At 37.2% G+C, this 17185-nt stretch overlaps 2 protein-coding genes across 2 annotated transcripts; both read right to left on the bottom strand.

The window, feature by feature from the left end:
* Positions 1–1254: 1254 nt before the first annotated feature.
* Positions 1255–2801, bottom strand: LOC101307251. Its single transcript, XM_004288711.1, has 5 exons — positions 2536–2801; positions 2316–2371; positions 2123–2219; positions 1512–1561; positions 1255–1401 (listed from the first exon to the last, which is right to left on the bottom strand). The coding sequence occupies exons 1-5, from the start codon at positions 2603–2605 to the stop codon at positions 1255–1257; spliced, it is 420 nt and encodes a 139-aa protein (XP_004288759.1). The 5' UTR covers positions 2606–2801.
* A 12139-nt stretch (positions 2802–14940) lies between these two features.
* Positions 14941–16265, bottom strand: LOC101296995. The gene is made up of 4 exons (XM_004287189.1): positions 15967–16265; positions 15704–15835; positions 15395–15603; positions 14941–15306 (listed from the first exon to the last, which is right to left on the bottom strand). Exons 1-4 carry the CDS (start codon positions 16172–16174, stop codon positions 15100–15102), a joined length of 756 nt encoding a protein of 251 aa, XP_004287237.1. The 5' UTR covers positions 16175–16265; the 3' UTR covers positions 14941–15099.
* Between the last annotated feature and the right edge of the window lie 920 nt (positions 16266–17185).

Here is a 17185-nt window from a genome sequence, read left to right on the forward strand (position 1 = left end):
CACAATCTTCAAAAATCAAAATGATCGAATTAGAACATATATCAATTGTTACCATATTGGTCTTGTTACCTTGCAAAAAGAATCCACTTTCAATTAGCTCTATGATTCTCATTCAATTTACAGCTTTCTGAAACCGTGTTTGATTCTTCGGCTTAGAAAACACACAGCCTACGACTAGGAAAGACTTATTTATCAAATCGCAGCCTACGACTATATCTGAAAGGCTTGTAAGAAACATAGGAATATGAGGATGTTCCTAGCACCCTTGATTGATGTAAAAATAAAGGGGAGTGTAGACTTTAGGAGGAGTCTAACACACATACACTATCATAGGTGTGTTGTGCTATTTTTCCCTTCGACCAAGATTTATTTTATCCCACTGGGTTTTGTTACTTGGCAAGGTTTTTAATGAGGCAACACCACATGCACCATTTCGTCTTTGACTTGGCTCAAGGGGGAGTGTTGAAGGAAAAACACATTTATGTGTGTCTTCGTTAAAGTCGTAACCGGAGAGTAAATTATGTAATTAGTGATCAATTAGTGTAATTGCTCAATCAGTTATCAATCAAATTTTATTGTCATTATATACGTTATAGTTACATTTGTAATATCACCTCTATATAAAGAGGAGCTTCAATCAAATAAGTAGACCAATTCCATTTTTCCTGTAACAGGTTATGTATTAGTATTTTCCCATGTGATTTTACATAAAATGCAATGAGATTGATTTATACATTATGCACATACGAAAAAAAACAAAAAACATGTGAGCCCACATGTACCCTGCAATCAATATGGTGGGAGCAGAATCGCCGTGAGCCCAAAATGCCATGATCGATCAGCAAATCCCTTGCAGCATATACCTACTCAATCAGTGAACATGTACACCACGCCCAGGACTTCAATATTTCTATCTACATACGTTGTTGTTCGCTCTTTTTTCTTAAAGAGCTCAACAAAATCCCAGTAGCTAGAATGATCCAAATCATTGTTTAAAAGCAGCATAACGATAAGAATCAAGCATTACTAGATTTTTAGAATATTACTTTACTATATACGCACAAAAGTTGATACATATATCATTCCTAACCCTAAAATTCTGCAGCATTTCTGTAATGCTGTCCAGTACGTACTTAAATACTAATTCTAGCTAGCTGGCTATATATTATTCCTCTTAATTAATTTATTGGTCTGTAACAGTACTCGACTGAGGAGTAGTAATGCTTAGTTTTGATTTACATCGATATTGATCGATCAGTTGTGTATCGGAGGTTTTTTCCTGGCCGGAGAATAATCCATTTCGGTCAGGTCTATGAGGTTTGGATATTGTTGTCGGGTGGTTGCAACCTCCTCCTCAGCTTTCGGATTCCCAATTTGCTTGCCAACAATATTCTTCTCGTTCTGTACATACATAGATCGAAGTAATTAGTCCATTGCTAGCTAGCTAATTACATACTGATCCAATTACTTTTTGATTAATAAGTATTCGTTATTGATGAACAATAACCAACCTTTGAAGTGGTGGTAGAAGATCTCACAGTTATTAGTTTTCTACTGCTTCCTGCAACAATAGAAATGAAGCCACTAATTAGGTATGGTCCTTTTTTATCACTATAAAGTTTAGTTGCACTAGCATAAATATCAGTTAATCATATACATAATGGCTTGTAAAGATCTAGTAACTAGTACTAATTATAACAAGTCAGTAGTTAGACTATAGTTCAGCTGGGACAAGGGCCTGGGACAACATGTGTTCTGTAGCTAAATTGATTAATACATGGTATTTAAGCTAGAGGGGTTCCGATCTTCTGAAACCCAACTGATCTGTCATGAAGAACGACATGCATTATAGCCGGACAATCAAAAAATGAAAAAGCGTCAATCGATCGAGAAGAAAGAAATGGATCTATCTATATCTAATCTACTCATGAAGCTAAGAAGGAATATATGAATGTAATTAACTAATGGTGCTTGGATCTGTGTCTCCTAGGTCCACAGTAATCTTCATGAATGCTTGGTAACCAGTGGTGTGAGTGTGATGATGCGGAGGACTTCTCGGACGACGATATCGCTGAGGAAGAAGAAGATCTAGAAACTTTAAATTTCTTCAAGCTAGTAGTACCTGATGATGAGCAGTGATCATCATGTCCACAATCTTTTCTGAGTACACCAGAAGCTGCAGTGCTTTCACTTTTTTTGGTTAAAACAGTACTATCCTCCTGAAACATTCAAGAACAATTATATCAGTTTTAGATCCAAACATAGAGGAAAAGAAATGTAAGAAACCTCAAAAAGAAAAGACAAAAGGTACCCACATGAATATTCTTGTTTTGTTGTTTAACTGAGATAAATCCTTTCTCCAATCGGATCCCTTCAATACAAGATAACCAGAAACTCACTTCAGAACCAATTCCAATTGCAATGATATATATATATATATATATATATATATATATATATATATATACATCCAAAACAAGATCCTGATTCATCTCATACTTGAAAAATGCAATTATATATATAAATGGTGCATACCTTGAGCCTGCGGAAGGAGAAGGAACAGAAGAAGAAGAAGAGAGACTGCTAGAGGTGGTGTAGTACTCATCTGGACTAAGGCTTAGTTATGATGATATTTCAAAAGAAAGATTGAAGATCAAAGCTGCAATTGCTAGTAGAATCAAATAGATCAAATATAGGAATGAATGGATTGGAGGAATTAGTAAATGTTGTCAGGAACAAAGATCTCTTTTCTCTGCAGGTTTCTCTCACTTTCTGTTCAACAATTTAAGTTCAAGTAGAGGAAGTCTGTGAATGAAGGAATGGTACCTAGCTAGCTGCTTATATAGTTAAATACATATAGATATGTAGGTCCATATTAACTTCTCCAACATGATCGAGCTTAATTTAATGGGATCAATTTATCATGGAGACCCAAATCGACCAAAAATAAATTATGAGGACCCGGCATTGTCGAACATTATTATGAAAAAGGCCAATAATATATAGGAAGCATGGGAAAAGTGCATTTTATTTGCTTTTCATTAGTCCCATCTTTTTGGGGTATAATGAGGGTTTTCATGAATCCTGATCGTTCTTCAAATTCAAATCTCGTTTTATATAAATACATAATGAAATGAACAGTTTACAGTCTAATAGCTAGCTAGGCATGCATGCCTTTGGATCTTTTCAGATCGAGGTATGATGCATCAATCACAATATCACATTTCAGGTTGTGTCTCAATTTTCATGCAACAAACTGGGTCTTTTCGGTTGTGGGATTAGACTGTCTCATTATTTTGGTTAGTCAACGAAGCTACATGAGGACTTGAGGTAGAAGCACAAGAACTAATCATGCATATAGAAACAGAAGGTATGGATACGACGCCTGCATTTGATATTATATCCATCTTGTGAAAAATAACCTATCAGTTACATGGTAGGGCATAACAGAGAGAGGGATGGGACATTTCAAGAAAGAATACAAACAAGGCTCTCATCATTTCTATGGGTAAAGGAAAGAAATTTCACTCTAGGAAGTAAAATACATGGTAAACTTGTCCTTCTTTGATATCTAGGTCGTTTGTGAGGATTTCAGTCGCGAATCGTATATCATAAATCAATATCATTGCAGCCATTGCTTCATTTTTACCATGATAACCTAGCTAGCTTTCGAATTTCTGCCTCCATATTTCAACCCTTTCAAAACAAAAACAAAAAAACAGAGCGGGCAGCAGCCCACGCATCAAGCAACAAGCGCAGTTAATTTGACGGCGACAGGCAAACTCAGAGCCACCGTTTCTCATCGCCAAACCACCGACGACCCGACGTGGCAGCATGTTTCATGCCTCGGCTACCGGCCCCCGCCCAACCTAGTGGTGGCCAGTCGGCCCACTCCACGTGGACGTCCACATCCCGGTCACCGCCGTATCACGAGCCATGTCTGTTATTTCGCCGTCACCCAAGCATCCCCGATGGGGACCTTGTCGAAACCAAACCTTTCGTCGCCGATTCTTCTTTTCCGTGGCGAAATGGTTCTAGGGTTTAGAAACCTTTCGTTGCTTTTGATTTCTGTGTCGGATATGGTTTTAAACACGTTGTTCATCTCGTATTCAAAGGAAAAGACAAACAGAAAAATCAACATCTTTTGAACAAAGCGAAATAGTTTTCTTGAATGATTAATCACTCATCAGTGAAGCTAAAAGCCGATCTGGACCTCACTAACTTTAGAGAACCTGTTACGGAGCTTGCTAAGTTCTGTTTGTGCTTTCTGTCATAGAAAAATGCTCAAGCTGCTATCAAATGACCTAACCAGCTATATAAAGGTACGCTAATTATAAACTAATCACTCTTAAAGTATCCTGTAGACTCCTGCTGCCTTTTGTAAATCCTTTTCAATTATCCTCATTTTGTACGTGCATCTAAATTAACTAGTTAATTATCATCGAATATGCAGAAAAGAATGAATTGATATTCTTGTTTAGTCCCTCTCAGGAGTTTCAGGATCAGAATATACAACTAATCAAAGTGTAGTGACTGTTATTTGTTGAATACAAATGATTGTTGAAACGAATTATAAGATTTAAAGAGTCATGGGATGAATATTAGTTAATGTGTAAGTTACTTTTAAACTAATCAAGTTGGATTTGATTACATGCAGGTGGTTATTTACATATAGATTGAGCCGACAGCGAGACATTACATGTTTTTAGGGTTGAGCTAATGTTCGAAATAGGACCACCATTGTCAACCGATTTCAAAGCTGAACATTTCGTTGATCTAGAGACATGTTTTGTGGTGGCGTGTCTGGTTACAATACTCGTTTACAACCAGATAATCCAATACGATGATTTCATATATATATATATGTTCGATTAAGACATAGATAGTTTAAGATTTACGTACACCATATGTGTGTGTATATATATATGTATATATAACATTTCTTGGATTTCAGATAAAGATTGAGTTTCACACATAATGAAATAAAAGCTACGTACTCGATATCTCTACGTGCTCGATGCATCATACCATTGTAGCACAAAAAAAAAAAGATATCTCTACGTGTTATAAATCTTGCTCGATCTCCTGGCCTTTTATTCCTGAACTTCTCAAACCTCGACTAATAGTGTTGTCATTCATATGTCGAAGAAAAGGATCAAATTTCATGTGATCATCGTTTACCATACCAAAGAATTCCTCTCCATAAGACTAGGTCCTGGAAGCTGGAACATGCAAGAAAAAATTGACCAAAAAAAGAAGAAGAAGAATATGCACGAAACATTAGAGCTTGGAAGCGTACATAGATTGGGAATTTGATCGAGAATCCTACCACCTTGTTCGATCACACATGCAGACAGAAACAAAAACACAGTGCATGCGGAGGCTTTGAAATTTATGTAAACTTGTCCTCCACTACAGGCTACTACTCTTTGCATTATTGTTATAAGGAAGAAATATCGTGCTCTCTGTTTGCCTCTTTTTGGTTATAACTTTTCGGTCTTCGGTCTTCTCATACTAGAATTCACGAACTTAATTACCTAACATGTTTTGTGCTAGATTGGCACATGGGTGCGACCCCATGCATGCCATTTGCCATGAAGCTCAAGATCAAGATCGAAGAAATTGAATAGAGTCGAAGAAGAATACAAGAAGGGAGTACGTTATACTTCAATTTAAAAACCATGGAGCTCGAGATAGCTGGTGCACATAGTCATTTGTCATACGGTACTTGTTTCTCCAAGTATAGCCAACAAGGTCTTTATTTTCGATTATAAGGTATAGTCAACAAGTTTGTGACATGTGTCGGGCCACACCCGCAACACAAACTCGAAAGTTCATTGATTGATTTGACAATACTTGGTTTCTTGTCATCGGATGGCCTTCGCCCTAACAAATTGTACTTCATATATTGATCCAGCTAATTTACAAGCTATGTACGTAGTTGGATAAGTTGTCATTCATGTTCGATTGAGTTCTTATGAAACTTGAGAATTATCATGACATCTTTAATTTAATATTACATCAGTAAGTAATTAGTTATTCATCAATGGTTGTTACGTCTACTGTACCAAAGGAAACCGAACTAGACAAATACGTTGATCTCTTAATGAGTTCCTAAAAAAAACATTACAATTTCTTCATTCAAGAAACAATAATTTACCTTAGAATGAGCTTTTTCTTTTGTAATTTGAGGATACAATTGAGATATATAAAACTAGGTGTAATGAAAGCTATTTTAACGAAAGGTTAAAAGCATAAAATCTACAACCACCTTACAGTCTTGAGAGGCTAGCTCGATCGTCATTTTACCGTTAAAATCCAGCGCCACCTAAATCGCTAAGCCACCCCCCAAATGCAGCACCCATTTCCCTCCACTCTAATTTTGATTCTTGACATTTCTGGCTCTCGATCGTTTAACACTAATCTTTATTAATATATCTCTGCTTCAATGAAAACCTATTGTTATTTCAATTCTTTCAGTCTGTAATTATGCGTGGAACTTGTTCCAATGTCGATGATTCCCTTCAAGAACAACCCTCTGAGCAGCCAATATTGTAAGTGAATCATATCAGAATTGTAAATGCATGTAACCAATCAATAACCAAATACCCTTTTAGTAGTTCATCGAGTTCTTATACTGCGCGCATGTACTCAGAATATGCGAGTGTTCCAATGAGGGAAATTGCGGATGTAGTAATAAAAGGATGATTTCTGCTGGAGATGTTGGATTACTTGCTACTTTCGAATCCGAGAGGGGCAATGGCCACCTTTTATCTCTTCTTGTGAGTTTTATTTATTTATTCCAAAGCATAAACATTTAACCTATATATACATGTACTGTCATATTGTTCAATACTTGGTAGAAGTTGGTTGTGACTTGTGAGCCAATTTGTGGAAGCAAGGGGCCTTAAACGTTCATAGATTTTCAATTCCATGGCTTTGAATTCATGCTTGGCCGTTGGCACAGTGTTTTCTCGGGTTCCATAACCAGTATTATAAAGTTGTAATACATGGTGAATCTTCTGCAGGCATCTTCATCTTCATCCTCATCCCAAATATCACATTCACATCAACCTTCAAAACCTACAAGCAGCCAGGTTTCAAACAAGTCAGAATGTACATCATCAATGGTCGACAATCATAACTCGTCGCGAAGACTAATAGTCCGAAGGAACTCGAACCCTAATCCAGAAGCTACAATACGAGGCCTAACAAGTTGCATGAACACACCGAACCTCGTTAACTCTGGAAATTGCACCACACTTCTTTTCGGATCCACTCCTCTTTGCCAATTCTCTCTTTCTCAAGGTCTTTTTGGGGCGCCTTCGAATCTTTTCCAGGCTGTAATGCCTGCCATTCAGCTTCCCCACGCAAGTGGAGATTCAACATCTCAAATAGAAGAAGCTCCTGCTACTTTTGATGATAGTGGATTCTCTAGTGAGAACCAACTAATTGATATATGGAGGCAACTCCTCATGGAATCGACTCTATATATACACAGGCCGGTTGATAACTCGTTAGAAGGTTCAAGTAGTTCCGTTTTTAGGGTAACTGCTGACACTGGATCTGTGGACTTCAGACTTTTAACAGAGGTTTGCCCTAATTCCTTTCACTACAAATGTGCAGCATGTTTAAATTGATCTGCATATTCGATTACATATTCGTATAGTCTAATTCTGCACCTTGATTGATTACCTCGTGAAAATTGCGCAGAACGCTGAAGTTGTTAACCAATCACTGCTGTACTTTTCAATCGAAATGCGCAATCGCTTTGGAGGCATGAGGCTTGATGTGGATAACATGTCATATGAGGTAGTATTACATGAAAGATTTAGTGATGAATAATGCTTTACCTGTATGTAACAACAATGCTTTGTTTCCACTTTTACAGGAGCTATTGGCTTTAGAAGATCGTATAGGGTATGTCAGCACAGGATTATCGGAGGAAGCAGTCGTTGCATCTCTCAAACTCAGTAAATATTTTCTGCTTGCTGATGAAAATGCTGAGAAAGAGTTTTGCAGCATCTGCCAGGTACCTCGTTCATAATTTCATCTTCGTTGGATTTTATATAGTTTCTGTGGCCAAGTAATGTACAATGGGATCGATGACAGTTACCATTTTGGTTTTCATAACAGGAGGATTTTATAGAGGAAGATGAGCTAGGAACATTGGATTGCGGACACGGCTTCCACATTTGTTGCATCAAACAATGGCTAGGATATAAAAACGTGTGCCCTATATGCAAATCTCCTGCCTTATCTACTACATTTTCACATATTTAAATTTTGTGAGGTGTCTTATGTACAGTACGTAGTTGAGTTTTTTCTGATAACTATATGGTGAGGACTGAGGACTCCAATGATTGTTGTGTTTGTCCGGCATTCTTCACCAGGCTACATTAGTTTTCCTTTACAAAATGTACATATGTAACATTTGTTTCTACATGTACAGATCATATGTGATGAAAAATCATGATATCTATATCTACATGCATATATATATGTTTAAATACACATCCTTATTTTCTTTTTAACATGATAATTTCCAAAAAGCTCAGGAATTCGAATCGAATAAGATAATCTAGTAATACAACTACTATTGCAAAACTGAATCAACCAAGCTTTACGCTTTAGGGTTTAGAATGCTGGTCTACTGACAGAGATTTATTGGCCTTGCAATCCACGAATTACGATGTCGGCAAAGGTAAAGTTACTGCAGGCTCAGATATTTTGTCCATGTCTATTAAGCACGGTTGCCTTCTACATTTCGTTTTCCACAACTTGTTTTGCTTTGAGTTGTTACGAGGAGATGGACTTTGCTTCTTGATAGATACTTTTAGGGAAGAAGTTCTGAGGCTCCCAACATGTGACATGTGGGGGAACTAAACAAGGATGAGTTTGGGGTTTGGCCTCATTGTGGTATGGGATTTGACAAGATAACCAGCACATACAAGATGGTTCGTCTTTACCAAATTACAGAAAAGGGGAGAGGTCGCGGCTGGTAGCACTGGTTCATGTACTAGGCACAAGCTCATGGTATGAGATACCCGCACCAGCCTTTGCTCCTAATTGTTTGGAGGATTGTTTTTGCAGGGAAGGTATATGTGCATATGGAGACATGCATTGGATGTTTTGCGAAATTATTACCAAACCCTACCTGAATCATATAATTTCTTTTGACTTCACGAAAGAAGAGTTCTATTCGACACGTACACCTCACCCGGCTGCACTCTCAACAGAGATGTCTGTGCAATACATTACATTGAAAGGATCTATGGCCATCCTGAAAATCTCCGAGACTACAACTATTGACATCTGGGTAATGAAAGATTACAATACGAAAGAGTGGACACTAGAGTACAACATAGATCTCCAAACTCTCGGACAAGATCTTCTACTTATGTTATGTAGTGCTCGCTGTGATGAATGGGAGAATGGCATAGTTTTTATATCAGAAGAGTCAGATACATCATTGTTTTTTGATTCGAGAGACGTTCCGATGAACCATGTAACATGTCAAATCGAAGGAAACGAGAGCTGTGAGAAAATCTTGTGTTTTAAAAGGAGCTTGATTTGGGAATTTGGTTGAAGGACCTAAGCCAGGTAGTCATAGCCTGCTTGATTTCTCTAGAAAATACTTATGGGAGTAACCTGAAAGAAGGAGATCTTAGCAAGTGGCGGGATGATTTGATATCATGGTTAGGAGAACTGTATTGCCAAGCTCATAATATATAGATCGAGTTCTCGCACTTGATAACTTTGAGTTTGAGCTTATTTGATGAAACTGAAATCATTTTTTTTTTTTTCCGGCATGTGAAGGTACAAGGGTAGTTGGCATACTTGGCAATCCTTCTATTTCACAAAACACCTGAAGTTACTATCATTTGCCAAGAACAAGTTTTGAAGTCATTAACTCTCTCATGGTCTCAGGTAAATCATGCATATGCATAGCATATGTTTTTCACAGACGTGCTATCCTAGTTCTGAGTCTTTTGTTATCTTTGAATTCAAAGATTTTGTTATTATATTTTAATAGATCTTTGCTGTTTTCAAACTGATAATTGGCAACTGAGTTTTGTAAGTGTCTTGGTGCTCAAACCAGTCTAGGGTTGAGATCTTTTGTTGTGCCAACTCGTGACCAAATGGTTTGATGCTCAAGGCTCCAGCTAAGGTTTTATCATACATAATACAATGATAGCTGGTATGTGCTTGATTCAATGACCAGTCACTATTGGCTGAGTCATGGTCCTATAATGGACTGAGTATAAGGTTCTATTACCTTATTGCTCATTGATTTGAATTAAGCCTTGTTTTGGAAAGATAGGTTTTGTCTCATTGAGTTGCTTATGACAACTCCATTGGGGTTGCGTCACTTTCAGCTGCAGGAACCAAACATTTTAGTCCAAAACCTCTTTCAAAACAGTTTGGTAAGTGTGTCTGCATCTCTTGAGATGTCTCACTTGCATATATATTCTTTTAGCTTAAGCTTTGCTCTTCAGTGGTTAAAAACTGTCATATTGCGTTTTTTTTGTTGAGTCTAGTTTTAGCTTGTATTGTTCATGCTGCTCTAAGTCTTCCTTGTGATTATAAACCTTAGAGCTTGAACGAAAACTTCTTTCATAAACTCATATCATTGTTGCATACCATGAGGGATATGTAGTGCAACCAACCCGAGAAGTGTTCAAGGTTGAATCACAGGGCAAACCCTAGCTTCCGATCAGGTAGGCAATCTTTCTCATCTCTCACCTTTTTGTCCGATCAAGTAGGCGATCTCTCTCATCTCTCTCCTCTTTCGATTTTCAGAGTTCGTCGTAGCTTTTCACATTTCAGACTTTCCGGCCACCTTACCTATATTTTTTTTCTGAAATTTCAGGGATGGACAAGTACACTGGTCATCAACTTGTTTCTGAGTCGAGCATTGACCAAATCCACACCACATTCGAGAAATCCACAGGGTGTCGTGTCTAGATTCACGTGTTTAACGACTTGGGACTTGAAAAAGGTAACAAGGAGGAGCAAATTCTGAGTGTGCTTACCGGTACCAACTATATCATCGAGCTACTTGAGGAGATCGAGGAGAAGAGTCGCACCCGGCCCGTTATCGTGTGGCTAGCTCTTCGGTGCTGATTCTCGTTAAAGAGGTGCTCTCGGAGAACCTCACCGCCTACCGAGCAAGCCTTGGTGGTCGTTTGGCTCATCAAAGACGAATTCTAATCTGTGACCTTCGTCCGGCGAATATCAAGGTCTCATCGGAGGCGGAAATGTTTCGTGTGAAGATATGAGATTTTGCTGAGGCTAAATACGTTCCGGTCATGTCGATACAATAATAAACCATGAATGAGGTACTTTGAAGTTAATTGGCAGACCTAAAAGATCTCAATTTGATTTGTTTTTCTTAAAGAGTTGTTTTTTAAAAAAAAATAGTTCAAAAACTCGCATGTCGAGTATTTTGAGATATTCTTTTTATAGTCTCCCTAATAACCAGTAATAAACCATGGATGAATTTTGTTATGAAGTTGGCAGACCTAAAATATCTCTATTTTGCCTTTCAACCATATGTTTTAGTCCATGTCTTTCAAGTTTTTTTATGAACATTTCTTTCGCAATTATAGTGATCTTATTACATCCAACTTTCAATATATAATTGAAACTAAGACAAATTTCTACGCTAACTTTTCTAATGTTGTGATGTATAAGATTTGTAGCCGAGACACATATGAACCAGGAGTCATCAAGAAGTCACCTTCAGCTCACAGTGCGCATATGTGGTATCAGTGAGGTTTGTTTTTAACTGTAGTGAAGATCAAGTTTCTCTGTTTTCATGTATGCTCTTGTTTAGTTGTTTGCCTTATGGTTGTGATGTTATACTTTTCAAACCTTGTTAATCTTACAGGAAGTGAGTGATCAGATGAAATTGGAGACCGTATGGAAGAAAGTAGGCTTTGTATCTACATAACTTGGTTATTATTTTTCTAATGTGTTGAGACTGTGATCTCACTATTTTTCTAGTAATAACCATGCTATATATCAAAAATAATGGGTCACCTTTGATAGGTAATCTGAATATCTTGAAGACATCTTCAATTGTGATGGACCTCTCCTTTTAGCCGAACACAAAGGCTTCACATCCTAATGTCGGAAAAGAAGCATAATATCCAATTTTGATTTGCCAATGGGCTTCTCTTCATAAAACGACCTAATCATCGACCAGAAGACCGTAGTCTTCAACAACGCCCAAGCCTCTGTTGGAATCAGTTCTTCATAAAAAAAATAGTTTAAAAACTCGCATGTTAATTTTAATAATATTTCAAAAACTCGCACGTCGAGTTTTTTGTTATCGTCTCACTAATAACCAGTAATAAACAATAGATGAAAGTGGCTATGAAGTTGGCATACCTAAAAGATCTCAATCTGATTTGTTTTTCTTAAAATGTTGTCTATTTTAATAAATAGTTCAAAAACTCGCATGTCGAGTGTTTTGAGGCATTCTTTTTATCGTCTCCCTAATAACCAGTAATAAACCATGGATGAATTTGGTTATGAAGTTGACAGACCTAAAAGATCTCTATATGATTTGTTTTTCTTAAAGACTTGTCGATTTTCAAAATAGTTTAAAAACTTGCACGTCGATTTTAATAATAGTTCAAAAACTCGCACGTCGAGTTTTTTGTTATCGTCTCACTAATAACTAGTAATAAACAATGGATGAAAGTGGCTATGAAGTTGACAGACCTAAAAGATCTCAATCTGATTTGTTTTTCTTAAAGACTTGTCGATTTTCAAAATAGTTCAAAAACTCGCATGTCGATTTTAATAATAGTTCAAAAACTCGAATGTTAAAGTTTTTGTTATCATCTCACTAATATCCAGTAATAAATCATGGATGAAAGTGGCTATGAAGTTGATAGACTTTAAAGATCTTAATCTGATTTGTTTTTCTTAAAGACTTGTCGATTTTCAAAATAGTTCAAAAACTCGCACGTCGATTTTAATAATAGTTCAAAAACTCGAATGTCAAAGTTTTTTTATCGTCTCACTAATATCTAGTAATAAATCATGGATGAAAATGGCTATGAAGTTGACAGACCTTAAAGATCTCAATCTGATTTGTTTTTCTTAAAGACTTGTTGATTTAAAAAATAGTTCAAAAACTCGCATGTCGATTTTAATAATAGTTCAAAAAGAGGTTTTTTTTATCGTCTCACTAATAACCAGTAACATGCCAAACTTAACAAAAGCTCGCGGGTCGAAATTTTTGGGGATTAAACCCTAAAGGATTGTTTAAAAATCATGTTTTACTAACTCTAAAAGACACCGCCACACCTCTTTAACCCTCTTTAACCTGCCACACAACCAAACCATAACCCTAGCTTTCAGAAATGAAGTGATACACTGATGTCAGTCTTGCGTCAAAAACCCACATCATTCGTGTGAGACATGACATTGAAGTCAATATAAAAGTGCAACTATGCTCTTACCGGCAGTTCCCCCCACACATGAGGCCCTTTTGTTTTAATTTTATCCAATCTCCTGTTAAATGCATCTGAAACCGACTTGAATTCTGCTGTCATACAGTTTTGAGATTGTGCGTCAAAACCTGCACATCACTTCTGATACCGTCCCTCAACGCCCCCTTCATCTCGTCTTGAAAGCCCCCATACAGCTCTTCATCTCGTCCTTGAACCCCCCCATATCACTTTTGATCTCGTCCTTAAACGCCCACACATCAATCTTCACCACCCCCACATCAGCTTTCGTCTCCAGGGCTAGCAGAGCATTCAGAGACGACAGATGATTCATTAATTCGGCTTCCAAACTGAGGATTCTTGTTGTGTAACCTGAACCGTAGAGTAGCTTCACCCATAACGCGCTCTTCTTAATTTCCTATCTGAGTTGTTTCCCTTGCACAGGGTTATTTTCTAATCGAGCTATCAAATCTGGAGAAACTTGAGTACCAGCACCGTTCAGCTTGCCCACCACCTCTGTCACAAGCTTCCCTGCCACTTCCAGCCGCTCAATTCCATTCTTCAACTTCTCACATTTGCCACACTAAGTCTTGCAAATCTCCAGAGCTTTGGTTAAGTCCATCAGCATGTTGAAAGCGGATGCGGTGCTCTCGTAGGTCGCCACCATTTCGGGATGAGATGAGTGAAGCGGAAGCTCAATGCCGATGCTGAAGCGATGCCGATCCCGAAGCGATGTTGATGCCGAAGGAAAAAGGAAGCGATGGTTTTTATAGTCTAGGGTTTCTGGCTTTTGGGCATTTGGTTGGCTTATGCCCAAAACCATGAGTGTAAGTCTTAATTCAAAGAGAAATTCGTTTGAATGGTATACGAACTTTTGCTCCTTATAAACTTTGGTATATCAAGTTTGAAAAATATCAGATTGGTGTTTAATGTTTCCATTTCGACCTAAGATTAGTATATACAGCCATTCAGATTATTAATTTACTCTCAGACCAAAAAAAACAAACCAATTTACCCTTAAATTATCTTTTTTTTCTTAGTTTTTCTTCTTTGTTTTCATATTCCAATTTTTTAAAAATTTTTTTAAATATTTTTAGGAACGTAGAGAAAAAAGTCATCGTCACTTTCTAATAATCAGTTCTTTATCTCAATCATCCTTGAATTGAATGTCAATGACAACAACAAGAACTTCGAGTGTCAACGGAAACAACAAGGATTAAACTTCTGTATGTTTCCCCTCTTCAATTTTCTTCAAGTTTATAAAGGTTAACCTAAATCATCAAATTCCAAAATCTCTTCTAATATTTCTTGAATATGAAAACAAATTAAAAAAAACTAAGAAAAAAAAAACTTAAAGGGTAAATTGGTCATCTTAATGGCTCTATATACCAATCTTAGGTCGGGATGGAAACATGAGATACCGTTATTATATTTTCAAAACTTGATATACCAAAGTTTATAAAGAGCAAAAATTCGTATACCATTCGGATGAGTTTCTCTAATTCAAATAAAAAGATTAACAAAATAACAATCTTCGATATAATAAGATGACTCATGTATGTTAGTGGCAGCTTCTCCCTACATTGATACAACAATTCAAAAATTTACACTAAGCTGGTACTTTTAGGCGCTTTTATGATGTGGAAATCGGATGTTTATCAATCAAATCATAAAGCTCATCCTCAATTCCAAACCCAAGCATTCTAGCCATGTCACTAGTCTTCAATCTAGGCTTGGGAATGTTATGTTGCTTCAGCCACAAGTAGATGACAAAAACTTTCTGCATAACAAACAATTCTAGTGCCTCAGGATTGAACACAACACCCATCCTCATATTCATCTGCAAATTCAGATTCCAAAGGTCATGCCATTAGCTAAATTAACAAGCCTTTTTTGGTCTCTCAAGCTGACATTATATTTGTTATTACCTGATGTGGCACCAACATGGCAGCATAACGAGCTAGCTCTCCGGCTCGCCAGTCCAAGAGCACAGGCAACCAAGGATAAGCAGCATCAAGTCTCACAAACCATAGTCTTATATCAGGAAACTCGGATAGCTCTCGAGGATCTCGAGGATCTTCTCTTGTGTAGTTAATGGTAAAACCAATTGTACGCTCAAGGTACTCTTTCGGCTTGGCTACACAACACAAGTGGCAGGACAAAATTTTCATGTAAAAATTCTACATACAGAAGTGTGAGTTTCAGTTCAATTTGTACATTATATGTTGCTTAAGTACCTGATGAAGGATTGGTAATGCCAGTTGCAGTATGAAATGGAGTTAAGTCGAGACGACGAATTACGTCATTGTCAATAACAATCTCGAATCTGCCTTCACTTGGTGGCATTGGAGGCTCAACCTTAGATGTGTCTGTCAAATATGCACCACAAAAGCAACTTAGAGCTTGGATAAAGGGATGAACAAAAAAGCACCACATGACTTAAAAATTTACCAATAACAGTTAGCTTTTGAAGAAAAACAAGGGCTTTGTTAGTTGTTACCTTCATCATCATCATAGAGAGATATGTCAAAATTCCCAGAAGGGTTGAAGGCAACTGAGACAGCTACTTGGCCTTGCTGCCTATACAAGTGTGAAATAGGCAAAGAGGCCATGGAGTCTGAGATGGGTCTGGAGGGAGTGTTCCATGGATTCTGCCTTGAGCTTGAAGAAGAACAAATCGGAAGCAGTGTTTGGAAGACTGCAGCCATTGCTTAAGTTGTGTGAGCTATGAACTGGATATAGTCTGTGACAGTTGATGCATGCATTGTAGCCTTGTGTTTTCTGAATGTTCATATCCCTTTATGGGATTTGTATATTCCAGAGTCCAGACGTCTCCTTCTATACCATACAACTCATTCATTATCCTTTTGCTCCTTATTCTTTAACTTGGGTTGGCCACATGCCATTTCATGAATTCAGTGTCCACACCTGCCTTGAATTTAGGCCCAACATTAGTTGCTTAATGTTATTCAAGTTTAAAATGTTTGATAAACCGTCCCAAGTTTCATTCCAAATGCCGAGATTGTTTTTGTTTGTAACGGTAATTCTTCGTGTTTACCAACAGGAAGGTGGAGCGTGAAGGCAGCGGCCAACCCCATTTCCAAAATGATGAGTTCATTCTTCATTTCTTCATATGGAATGAGGCACTGATAACATATCAAATTAAATCAGTTGACGTTACTGTCATTATAATTTTCATTGAGCTAATGATATGATTTAAGAAAAAAATTGTAGGTATTCGATTTCGTGTTATGACTTCTGACCGTTGTGAATAAGAAGATTTGAGTTGTTTAATCGTGTGGATTCGTCCTCAAGATTTTTGGCTGTCAATATTCGGTTGCTGCCACATGGAAGATTGAAGTTAGTAGCCAAAGCATTCTCTATTATTATATATGGAATAAAATGTGAAGTGACACCATTTAAAGGACGTGTTGCGATAATACCTCACACCACATTCCTAAATATCATGTTACCAAATGACCAAAAACTCCACTCAGTTATCTTTCAATTTGTTTTGTTAAATGACTTAAATCAAAGATATATGATAATTAAGGATTGATATCAAGTGTTTTAAAGAAAGGACGTTTCACCCAATTTAGCTCTTCAAGTCTTCACAAAACACCTCTTTTCAAAAAATCTCATGATACAAGTAACAATTAATTTGCAATGACTCGAATGTGATATTCAATGCATTAATTATGTGTATTGAATTTCATCTT

This window comes from Fragaria vesca, linkage group LG1 (genome assembly GCF_000184155.1).
Source record: "Fragaria vesca subsp. vesca linkage group LG1, FraVesHawaii_1.0, whole genome shotgun sequence".
Lineage (NCBI taxonomy): Eukaryota > Viridiplantae > Streptophyta > Magnoliopsida > Rosales > Rosaceae > Fragaria > Fragaria vesca.